General features: G+C 32.8%; 1 protein-coding gene across 1 annotated transcript in view; it reads left to right on the top strand.

Moving 5' to 3' along the window:
- LOC109614186 (AF4/FMR2 family member lilli-like) overlaps nucleotides 1–12,568 on the top strand; it is a 313,389-nt gene that overhangs the window by 12,705 nt on the left and 288,116 nt on the right. Inside the window, 1 exon segment of the mRNA XM_059131411.1 lies at nucleotides 155–1,805. Coding sequence (XP_058987394.1) covers nucleotides 1,777–1,805 — 29 coding nt within the window. The 5' untranslated portion in view covers nucleotides 155–1,776.

Raw genomic sequence — 12,568 nt, 5'->3', positions numbered from 1 at the left:
TTTTTTTAATTAAATTTTGTTATATTTCCTTTTAATCCGTTCTTTCTCTATATATCTTTTTTGTGCTTAAAACTATACAAAACAAAACTATCTCCCAACAAAAAAAGCAAAAAAAAAAATAATGTTTTCCTTTTTTTCCTCATTTCCTTTACAGGGCGACGAGAAAATTTAATTAAAACAAAATTACCATAAAACTGTTGAGCACAGCAGCAAGCAACAAAAACAAGAACAGAAAAAAAAAAACAACAAAATTATAGAACTTTTGTTTCCTTTTTTTGGTAACACAAAACAAACTTCTTGTACATATTGCAGATCAAGAGGAGGAGGAAGAGATAAACACAGCAGCATACAATCAGCCAACAACATACTAAAACAAAAACAAAACGACAACAACAAAAACAGTAAATAGTTGCCTAACAAAACAAAAGCAATAACAAATAACAACAACAACATAACTTATTATAACAACAGAATAGTAAAATAAATCCTACCCACAAAAAAATCCCAATTCTACGAGAAATCCCCTAAAAAAATTAAAGTTAACTTCATAATATATATAAAAAAATTGTAAAAAATATATTTTACTAAATCATCCGCCAGACGAAGGCGTTCAAAATTTTTTGCAAATAAATGTCACAAAAGTAGCTAAAAAAGTAGAAATATTTTTTAAAAAAAATAATATATTATAAATATATGTAAAAAAATATTATATTAACCAAGTGCTTACTTAAAATACAAAAAAAAAAAATATTAATTAAAATAATAAGTTTATATACAAATACAACGCCTCTTCTCCTTGGCATTTTATTTAGTTGGTGTAATAAAAATGCTTTAGAAACCCCTTGCTTAATTGTAAAATGAAATCACTACAGGCAACTGAAAACCAACTCAAATTTAATCAAAAAAATAACAACAAAAATCGGTAGAAATTACTATAAAACCACATGTCAATCAAGCTTGCTTAAACATAAAAATAATAAAGAAAAACAAGCAAATCAAATCAATGTCAAAAAAGTTTTGCTAACAGTCTTATATTAAAACAAAAAATTAATATAAAATCTTAAAAATATATTTTGTCATTTAAAACTAAAAAACGGCTTTAAATGTTGTTTGGTTTCCTCTAAATGCGAGAAAAAGGAATAACATTACTTTACTTTACGTCATTGCGTTACATTACGTTGTGCAATAATTGGTAATACGGCTTGACTAATTGTAAACACAAACAAAACACTACTCAATGTGGCTTCGTTTCTCCTCAGACTTACTTTCACACACACAAACACAAGTAAACAAAAACACTGAGCACAGAGAACAAAAACAAAAGAGGGAGAGATAATAAAATTGATCTCTCAATACTCAATACCCATATAACGGAAAAGAGAAGAGAATATAAATAACAACATTGCCTCACAATAACAAACAAGCAAGAGAGCATTGTGTAAAGCATTTGAGAGAACAACAGTTACTCTCCTAAGAAATTCATTTTTTGTAATCAAAAACAAAAAAATTAAAGAGAGCCCACAACCTAGACCAAACTAAACCAAATCAAAGTAATAACAAGTACAACCAACCAACTTTCAAACTAAATCCTAATAATCAACTTTTAACACCAATTGCTACGCAAGCAAGCAACCAACAAAACAAAAAAGAAAAAAAAACACCAATCCCAATAAGAATGTCTAATTGTCTCAATTATTTGTAAAGGAAGAGAGCAGAGAAGCAGTTTTCCCAGCTTAAATATAAAGCGCGCAAACAACTAGCCCAAATGCAGCAACAATGGATTTGAAAAAAATACTAAAACCACGGTAAGTTTTTAAAATTCTTCTATGAAACACCTTCTGATATCTACAGATTAGTAGGAACAACATTTTCAGATGCATAGTCTTTGCCTCTTTTCCCATTCATTGGTCCTTCGAGTCGAATAAAATTAAAAAAACGTTACGAATGGGATCGCCTTTTTTGCTTTTATACCTTTATTGGTACTTCGAGTGCATAGGAATTAAAGACATATTCGTAGAAATGGTTCCGAAACCCAAAGTCTCTTTCTCTTTCATTGGTCCTTCCGGTCGGATACAAATTTAAAATATTACCAAACACAACGGCTTTTATACCTTCATTAATCCTTTGAGCGGATCGGAATTAAGTATTCAATCTTAGGAATGATTTTAAAACAATTAACTGGTACAATAGTCCTTCGAGCTGACGCATACAAAACCGCTTGGAATTTATTTAACCGCGTAGCATTTATCGGTACAATGGCTTGCTCGTGTATTCGTAGAAATGGTTCCGGAACCCAAACTCTGTTTCTCTTTTCCTTTTCAATTACCCAACTTTCATTACCCAACAAAATGGCTTGTATACCTTCATTGGTCCTTCGAGTAGATCGGAATTAAACAAAGAATCATAGGAATGGTTCCGAAACCAAAAGTCTATTTCTTTTTTTTTAATTGGTCCTTCGATCCGGGTACAATTTAAAATTTTTAACCAACACAACGCCTTTTATACTTTAATTGGTCCTTCGAGGGGATCGGAATTAAACATTGAATCTTATTAACGAGACCGAAACAGTCAACTGTACCAATGGTCCTTCGAGCTGATGCATACGAAACCGACTTGGAATGCATTTACACGCGTATGCATTTTTCAATACAAGTGCTTAGTCCTTTGACTGAATCCGAATTAAACATATAGTCTTAGGAATTATGATAAAAAGACAAGTAAAAAATATTAATGGAATTGCAAATTCAGAGTCTGCTCCGTTTGGTTACGGTATTTGTGGGTTTCTCATTTCATTGGTCTTTCGAGTCTGATAAAAATTGAGCTCAGAAAAGCGGTCTGGCGTTGGTCCTTCGAGTTGATCGGAATTAAATATTGAATGATGCGAATTGGACCAAAGTAATCAACTGGTCCAGTGGCCCTTCGACGCCTTTGAAACCGACTTGGAATGTTTTGTCTGCGCATGTATTTATTCAAATTGGAAAAAAACATAGAATCTTAGGAAACAATGAGAAAAACACATGGATTTGGAAATTCAGCATTTAGTTTCGTTTGATTACAGTATTTGTTCTTTGTCTCTTTCTCTTTAATGGAGTTGGAAAAATTTCTTGGTGTTTAAGAAAATATGGTAATGGTAAAAAAGAGAAATTATGTTGTCTTCTTGAATCCATTGGTCCTTCGATGGGTTTCATTTATTGGCCCTTCGATTTGTGGCTAAATTAAATACTGAATGATGTAGGGCTAAATTAATTATATACGATTTGAAGGTTCAATACTGACTTTGCTTTCTTGCAGTCATAGGTCCTTCGATTTGAATTACTTTAGAGTTTGAATAAAGTCCAGGAAAGTACTATATAGTTGTATTTCTCAATTCATTGGTCCTTCGAGCAAGTTCGCAGAATAAGACCTCAACTTTGCGGAGAGATTGCGGTGCCTTCTTGAATTCATTGGTCCTTCGAATCGGTTCAAAGTCAATAAAAATGTGTTGTGTCTAATTTTTTCATTTATTGGCCCTTCAATTCGAGGCCAACTCAATTACTGAACCATATGCGGCGTTTAAATATTTGATAAAGCCGGTTGTTCTGTTTTTGATCATTTGCACACATTGGTTTTTCAATTTGGACCAGAAATATTTCTTGGTGTTTAAGACAATATTGTAATGGTAAAATCTGAAGAACAATTGACTTATGGATTTGCGAATTCAGCCGTCTGCTTCGTTTGCCGTTTTTAATTTACAGGTCTTAAGTCGAACTGTCTCTCCTTTTCGGTGGTTGAGTAAAAACTAAGTATAAAGGAGTTATTGAAAGACTTCCTGATATTTAAAGAGCTTTTTGTGAAAGGAGTTGCAACATTGCAGGAAAGTGATTGATCACATATTAATAGCTCAAATCGAAAAGAGAAACTATCAAATAATTACACACAAATGATATTCGCCCTAATCATTTTAGTCAATCACAATTTAATATATGACAATGGGAAGCAGCGGTTTTGTGTCCTTTACCAAATCGTTGTTACTTTGAATAATATCAGATAAGAAACATTAAAGAATGCTAAGTTATTTGCTCTAATTTTACCGTGCTACATATTGGTCCTTCGAGCAGATTGAGAAGGGAATCTGTTAGGTTTCTCCGTTCGTTGTTTTCTAAAATGCGTTGGAAATGAAAAAATAATTTTTCGAAAAAAAAAAATTGAAGTAAAAATATAATTTCATTGGGTTTATTTTGGACAGTTCTGCAGAGAAACCTACTTTACTTCAAGGTGTCAGCTGCGTTGACATTGTTTCCGTGAATTCGGAATGACGTAATTTGGACCAGTTTCGTTCGCTTTGATAATCAGATCCATACTAAATATTCATTGCAGTGGAAGGGTTTATGTTTACTGATTCCTCAAGCTGGTTACAAATATATTATGTGTTTTATTCTCTAGGTTAATCTAGTTTTCCTACAAAACGATTGTTTGAATTTATTAGTCCTTCGATTCGGAAAAGAATAACATTTTTAGTCACAAGAGGCGTGTCAGTTTCTCTGCCACATGCTGAGCTCTTGTGTTTCTCTTCCTTCTATTGAGTCAACTGAAAATTAAATATTGAGAAGTATATAGTTAATAAAGCAACCATGCGTAACGATTATCGCTTTCAGTGGTCCTTCGAGCCGATTCACAAAAAATGTTAAGTCATACGAGGTGCAACGGTTTTATTTTCGAAGTTTTTGAATCAACCATAGCATTATTTTTTATTGGTGCTTCGAGTGAAGGGGTAAAGTTTATATTATGCACAACATTTGTGCATTTTACTCGCATTAATTCCAATCAACCGATGCTCCTTCGAGACAAGAGTTAACGTTTTAATCATGTACAAAATCTGTGTTTCTGCCTCAGATTTATTTGTCCTTCGAGACATCGCATACACATCATATTTGAAGATGAGACATTCATTGGTCCTTCGTATAAGAAAAATCTTAGGAATTGAATTAAAAATTCGATTTGGATAACATTTATTAATTAAACAAGATATAGTGAGATAAGCAAACAGATAAATGTTAAAATCTAGGTGTTTGCGTCTATCTTTACATTAATTGGTCATTCGAGCTTGATTAAAAAATATGCATTCAATGCTTCTTCGAGCAATCGAATGCGAAATGAATTTGCTACCTTCTTGTATTACCTTTGTTTTATTCGCTCTATCATTTGACATTCGTTGATCCTTCGAGTATAAAAAAATTGTTAAAACGTTGACTCGATCCTTCTAGTCGGATAAGATTCGATATTTGAACAATATGCATTGCGTGTTTCATTCGTCCTTCGAGTCGGATAGGAAGAAAATATTCAAATTGGTCTGGTTCATCATCGTCGAAGTTGACCTTTCAACTATATGATTCTGTTTCATTCATTTATTGGATCTTCGTGGAAAAAAAAAATGGAGTGGGCTTCCCTTGTAGAGCTTTATTCAACGAAACGTTTATGGCAAGTTTCTATCTCGCATTAATTGGTCATTCGAGCCAGATCAGAATGAAGTATTGAAGCATGCGAGGCAAATAACCAATTAATTTACCGACCGTTTTCTGCTTCATTGGTCCTTCAAGTCAGATCGGTAAAAAATATAGAGTCAGCTTGTCTGATTTTTTTTCTGGAAAACGGCGTAGATCTCAGGTGGAAAAAAAGATACATTTGACATATTTGGGACTATCACTTCTTCGTTTTTATTTTCGATTTTATATCTTTGAGCGTTTACCAACTTCGTCCATTAATCCCAAATAACATATATTGGTCCTTCGATAACTTCGTTTTGTAAGCATCATGACAATTACAAAATTAGGATTAACTGAGGTTTACCAAAACTAGAATATGAACATTGAATGATTTCATAACCTGAAATACCTCACATCACATTGATGAAAAAATGGTTCTTCGACATGTTTTTGAGGCGGAATAAAATATATATATATGACATCTTTGAAACGATTTTATATCTTTAATCTCTTCCCAACTGTAATCCCTTTGAGGAAATATATTATTATTGCTTAAAATGGTCCTTCAACTTCTTTTTGTAAATGGTCCTTCGACTTCGGTTCGATTTGGCTCTTGGTTTTCACAAAATTTTGATTTACTGTCGCTTATTAAAAACAGCCTTTCAACATATAATGTTTCCCTAACCTGAAACATCTAACACCACATCGTTTCAAAAATGGTCCTTCGACATAGATCTGAGCTAGAAATAAAAAAGATAAAAAAAAATATTTAGAACTATTACTTCACATACCTATCTTATCTTTGCTATAGTACTTTGTTTAGGCATTCTTTTAGGAATTCCCCAAAAATCTTTTCTTCTCACTCAATAAACGCTTCCCAAACTTCATTTCCATTAACATAAGAAATAACAAAACTAATAATCAAAATGTTGACCTTTTAGTTTTAGATATTTCTTTTTTTCCATTTCCATTTTTGTCTGAATTATTTTGTTCGTGCTGCTTTACTACTTAACTTTCCAAAAAACAGAGAAAATATGAGCAAAATACAGAGAAAAAAAACTTGGCAAAACTCTAAGTATTCCACAAACTTTACAAACGTGTAGTCATTTTCTTGTTAAAGTTTTCTTGTTTTATTTGTGTGTCTTTTTTCTTTTGGCGCTATTCAACTTCTCGCTCGTCTACCGGCTGGGTAACTGAGCCAATGGGAAATCCAGCCAGCCAGCCAAGCATCATCCTTAAGTTGTTATTCGTCAAGGTTTTTAGTTTTATTCTTCCCCCTTTTGCACATTTTGTTTTGCCTTGATGGATGTTTGTTTCTTCATTTTCCCTGTCTTTTCGTGGCTGCATTTTCCCGTTCTCTTTTCCATATTTTCGGGATGGCGCTTCTTTGCATTTCTCCAAGTTATAGTAAATATATATATTTGTATGTGAAAATGTTTCTTCCATTTTGGCTTTCCATTCATTGTGCGTTGGAGTGTTTAAAAACTAAAGTTTTTTAATTATCCTCTATTTGAAAGTTGTAATAAATATTTTTTGAGGAAAGCGGGACTGGGAGAGCATGGTATATCCTTGGGAGATAAATATGATAGACAAATTAGAAACTCTAATGGAGAGGCTTGTTTTTAATTAATTAAAGTGTTAATCGACTAGACCATTTTGAGAAAACTCCTCTCCTCCTAGAATAGCATGGAAATGGTCCTTCGAACATGTCCTTCGACCTTAACAAAACTCTTCTTTAGCTCCGAACTTATGTTTTTAATGATATCTTTGTCTATGACTCCTTCTAAGAATAGGTCTTTGGTATTGTTTTCCCTTAATTATAAACATTTCTAGTAAATTGTAAACTGTACTGGTAACTAATTTTCATTATGGTCCTTCGACATGAGCAAAAAGACCATTTATTTTAACTTGGGAATTATATTTGGATTTTTTCTACGGCTTCCACTGATAATAGCTTTTTGGCACTATTTCCTTAATTAAATAACATTTCTAGCCACTATTCTCATAATGGTCCTTCGACCTGACCAAAAATGTGATTTCCTTAAAATAGAAGATTAAAAAATATGTAAGAAAATAATAATCTCACAAATATTGATAAGCTATCTCCCAAACTTTCCAAATTAACCCACAAATAATTTTTTCATTGGCAGCTTTGTGTTATTTGGTCCTTCGACATTCAATCAATTGAATTTAATAGGGTCTTCCACATGAAGATTTATAGTTCGTTAACTTGCAACGTATTTAATAGTTGAGGTAAGAATCACATTTGCAATGGTCCTTCGACGCAGCAAAATGGCCCTTCAAGTAAAGTTAAGGTGTTGAAAAACTTGTATTCCGGCTGATTTAAATGGTGCCTTTTGATACAAAATGTCTGCGTAGCCATGGAGATGGCAAAAATGGTCCTTCGATTGGATCCTTTACCTAAATCGATCTATCTGACAACTGCTTAACAGAAAATTACTTGACTGACGTGGGATTACAAAATCTACATCTAAAGAAAATTAGTTGAAAATTTGGTCCTTCGACCTGAGATTTTGCTAAGGAATCGAAATAGAAATGGTCCTTCGATACAGAATTGAAGTTGGTCCTTCGATTCGAACAAAAATGTGATTTCCTTGTAAATAAGATATCTTAGCAAAGAAGAATAAGAATAACGATAATAGATAGTTTTTTCGTTAAAAAATTCTCCAATGAACCCATAACTGATGTGTCTTCGTCAAATTGGCGTGTATTTATTGGTCTCTCGACATTCAATTTTTTGCATAACTTTAGTCTCCAACGGAGATCACTGACAATATTCTTCCACATGCTTGTTTGTGGTACGATGCTTGCAGGGTATTTACTATTTTAGGTTATAATAAACCCGTTTGATGTGGTTCTTCGATACAAAATAATTAATCTCCCGGTCTTTCTATTTGACCCTTATATATAGAATTAAGCTAATTTCGAATACAGAAATTGGCCCTTCAACATAGCTTCTGAAGTAAAAGAAACTATTACGTTTAATATCTAAACTATATGAATTTTAGTAGTAGTGTGGAACACTCTGTCTTCATTAATTGAGATTTTCGGCGTAGCAAAGAGGTACGACCACTTGCAGGATAGATTTAAGGATTTCGATTTTGATATCAATAAAAAAATATAATTTGAACGGGCATTGTCAATCATATGGCAAGGTTTAAGGAAGAGGCAGTTCGAACTTCCTATATACTCAAGTGGCAACACATTGCTAAAAATTTTGTCATAGATGTATAAAATTACTGTCACCAGAGAGGCTGTGAAAATGATCCATCGATTAAATCCCTTAATCGGATTTGGCTTTGCCAAAACTACTTCTTAGTTTAATAGAAAGTTTCAAACATGTCTGCAGATGTCTAATTCCGAATGCAGAAATGTGATCGGAGGAAAATGGTCCTTCGACTTGAGAGATAAATATGAAAAATTGTCCTTCGACATACCTTTATAACTAAACGAAAATAATCACATTGAGGAGTGCGGAACTTTAAGGTCTTCGTAGTTCACTCACTCTGAGTTCATAAATGATGATGTTCAGCGAGGAAAAGTGGTTCTTCGACTTGGAGTATTGATTGAGGCAACGGTGCTTTAACTTGCAGGGTCGGTTTAATGGTCCTTCGATTTCAATATAAAAATGATAATTTGAATGGACATTGTCACCCAATGTGAAAAGAATTTCAGTCGAAAATTCTATATTCTATAGTGGCGACACATTGCTGCCGTTTCTGGATTTGAGGAGGGCGTAAGAAGAAGCGCGGAATCTCTGTTAGATTGATGACGATGTTTAAGACATAACCGATTTGCTTATAATATTACTCAATGCATAATAAGAGCATCAAGATGGAAAATGGTCCTTCGACTTAGAAGATTGATTTGATAAATGGTCCTTCGACTTGGCATTCAAGCTGAATTTGGCAGTTGGCAAGTAGTAGCAGTGTAATAACGCAGTTAGTAGAGAGCTCAAAACTTTTTCTATTGCATATAAAATAACTATGAATTATTTCGTCGATACACAATTTAATTCAGAGGTCCTGCTCATTTCAGGGAACTAGTTCCTTTCTTGTAGTACAATTGCAATGAAGGAACCCTAAACTGAGCAGTTCTTCTTTAAGTAAATAATTCCTTCTTTGAGGCGAACTAGTTCCTTTATTTAAGGATAGCAATAAGTTTTTTTTGAAAAAATTGCATTACAAGATGGAACTTGTTCCCTGAAATGAGCTGTTCTTTTTTTTAGGAACTAATTCCTCCTTCTTTTTGTGCCACTCCTTTCGAACTAGTATAAACGAACTAGTTCCCTAAAGATCTGAAATAAAAAGAACTCACTTGAAATTGAACTCCATTAAACGATTTAATATCCATTCTAAATTATTAGGGCTCTTTAGTGTACAACTAATTGGATTCCTACAATTGAAAATGGGATTGGTTTCCTTTGAACCGCTTTAATATTATTTCAGTTCATTTAAACGAACCAGTTTCTTCTTTTTAGGAAACTTTTGAAACGCTTTCATTTTATTTTTTGGGGGAACTAGTTCATTATGTTTAGGGAACTAGTTCCTTTCATTTACGAAACTAGTTCCCATTTTTGTACTACTTATTTATTCTTTTAAGGAAACAAACTAGTTCCATAAAGAGCCGGAATAAAAAGAACACACTTCAAATTAAACACCATTAACAAGACTTAATATTCATTCTTAAATTATTAGGGCTCCTTAGTGTACAACTAATTGGATTCCTACAATTCAATATGGGTTTGGTTTCCTTTGAACCGCTTTCATTTTATTTCAGTTCATTTAAATGAACCAGTTTCTTCTGTTTAGGGAACTTTTGAAACGCTTTCATTTTATTATTTGGGGAAACTAGTTCATTATATAAAAAGAACTCACTTGAAATTAAACTCCTTAACAAGATTAAATATTAATTCTTAAACTATTAGGGCTCTTTAGTGGATTCCTACAATTTAATATGGGACATTTATTGGTTTCCTTTGAATCGCTTTCGTTTTATTTCAGATCACTTAAATGATTCAGTTTCTTCGTTTAAGGAACTTTTGAAACGCTTATGGAACTAGTTCTCTAAGCTGATGAGCTGGAATAAAAGAAAAATAATTAAAAAAATGTAAATGGGAATCTCTTCAACATCGACACGTCTAAATTTATTTAATAGTATTTAAATAGTTAATGAATATAAGAAAATTATATGACATTTGATTAATTGCCTAATCGAAGGACCAAATTTATCATCATCATAAATGTACAGAGACAAATGGTCCTTCGACCTGACGGCTTCATTTCTGTGTCGAGTTCTTGTAAGACTCTAAAAATTTATTATAAAAATATTCCTTAAGAACTACTTATGATAATGTGACTTAACATAAAGTGTAGAAAAGAGAGAGAAAGAGAGAGAGAGAGAGAGACCAAAGACAGACATGTTTATCAGTTGGTAGTTCAGGTTGCATCTCGTAATCTAACTCAAACATACCACTTGTCGAAACGGACAATTATATCTAATTTATTCCTAATTACTCGAAGATCTGCCCTCAGCACATGTTCTTATCTTATTTAAAGTGGAGTGTATTAAAAAGTATCCCATTTTAATAAAAATGTATCCATTCTATCCTAAGTAGGTCCGTTTTCTCCTTCGTATTTTATCCGTGAACAAAACTAGTTCCTTATTTTTAGCGAAAAAGTTCCTTCCATTTACGAAACTAGTTCCCTTTTTCGTTCAACTGACTAAATGATGGAACTAGTCCTCTAAAATGAGCTGGAATAAAAGAAAAATAATTAGAAAAAATGTAAACGGGAATGTTATCATTTGGTAGTTCAGGTTGCATCTCGTAAACTAACTCAAACATACAACTTGTCGCAACGGACAATTATATCTTATTTATTCCTAGCGACTCGAAGGTCTGCCCTCAGGACATGTTCTTATTTTATTTAAAGTGGAGTGTATTAAAAAACATCCCATTTTAATAAAAATGTATCCATTCTATCCTAAGGAGGTCCATTTTCTCCTTCGTATTTTATCCGTGAACAAAACTAGTTCCTTATTTTTAGCGAAAAGTTTCCTTCTTTGCAGGTAATTATTTCCATGTTTTTTGGGGAACTAGTTCCTTTATTTAAGACAAGTAGTTCCTTTTTTAGAATAATTGCAATAAAAGAAGGAACTAGTTTCCTTAAATTAATCTAATTCTCTCTCCTTTTGATCAGTGTTTAACTTGATTCCATATCCGAATTGCCTTGCAAATCCTTCAATACTCTTTGTCAAGTTTAGTGATCGAATTTCCTCTGCACAATTAAATGACTATCCTAACATCCAATATTTGGATATTTTACGTAAAGAATTCATTATTTCAATAAGAAATCTATGGTTGCAATAAATTTGGCCAATCAGAATCATAAATTTATTACTCTGTCATCTATTTATTAAACTTTACCGCTTGGAAGCACTACTGCTACAATTATTATTATTGGTGAGCAGCAAACAAATTGATATTCATTTTAAAAATGCTGTTGATTTATGTGTGCCTGTGTGCGTGAGTACAGCAACAAATATGAATGTTTATTTTGTGGTTCATATAAATTAATGTGTGTAAATTTTCAATTAAAATTTTCTTGTAATCACACACAACCAGCAAACACACCTTGCATATATACATATAGACATACAAGCCACTCATCCATGTATAAACATATAATATTTCCAACCTTTTATCTATCCATTCATCCATCCAACTATCTGCTTTGCTACCACTTTCTCCTCTCAACAAGCATGAAATTATTTAGCAGCAGCAGCAACATTACATTGTTGGTATGATTGTTTTGTGCTGCCTCGTTCGTTCGGTCATTGTGTCTGGATGGCTAGCATCCAAAATTTCTTTGAGATCAAAATATGGGTTGAAAAACGACGACGACTACTACTACTTCTACGGCTATTAAAACCACTACCATTCTGTGTGGTAAATGTAATAATTTTATTTTAATTATCATTGTTGCCAAGGTGAATTGGCTGGCTGGTTGGATGACTGACTGACTGGTTGGATGTTTGGTTTGTGCCAACAACGGTTATTATATTCCAACAAACATGAAAACAGT

Source organism: Musca domestica, unplaced genomic scaffold, assembly GCF_030504385.1.
Source record: "Musca domestica strain aabys unplaced genomic scaffold, Musca_domestica.polishedcontigs.V.1.1 87, whole genome shotgun sequence".
Classification (NCBI taxonomy): domain Eukaryota; kingdom Metazoa; phylum Arthropoda; class Insecta; order Diptera; family Muscidae; genus Musca; species Musca domestica.
Note: the sequence above shows the minus strand (reverse complement) of the source record. Positions and strands in the feature narration are given on the sequence as shown.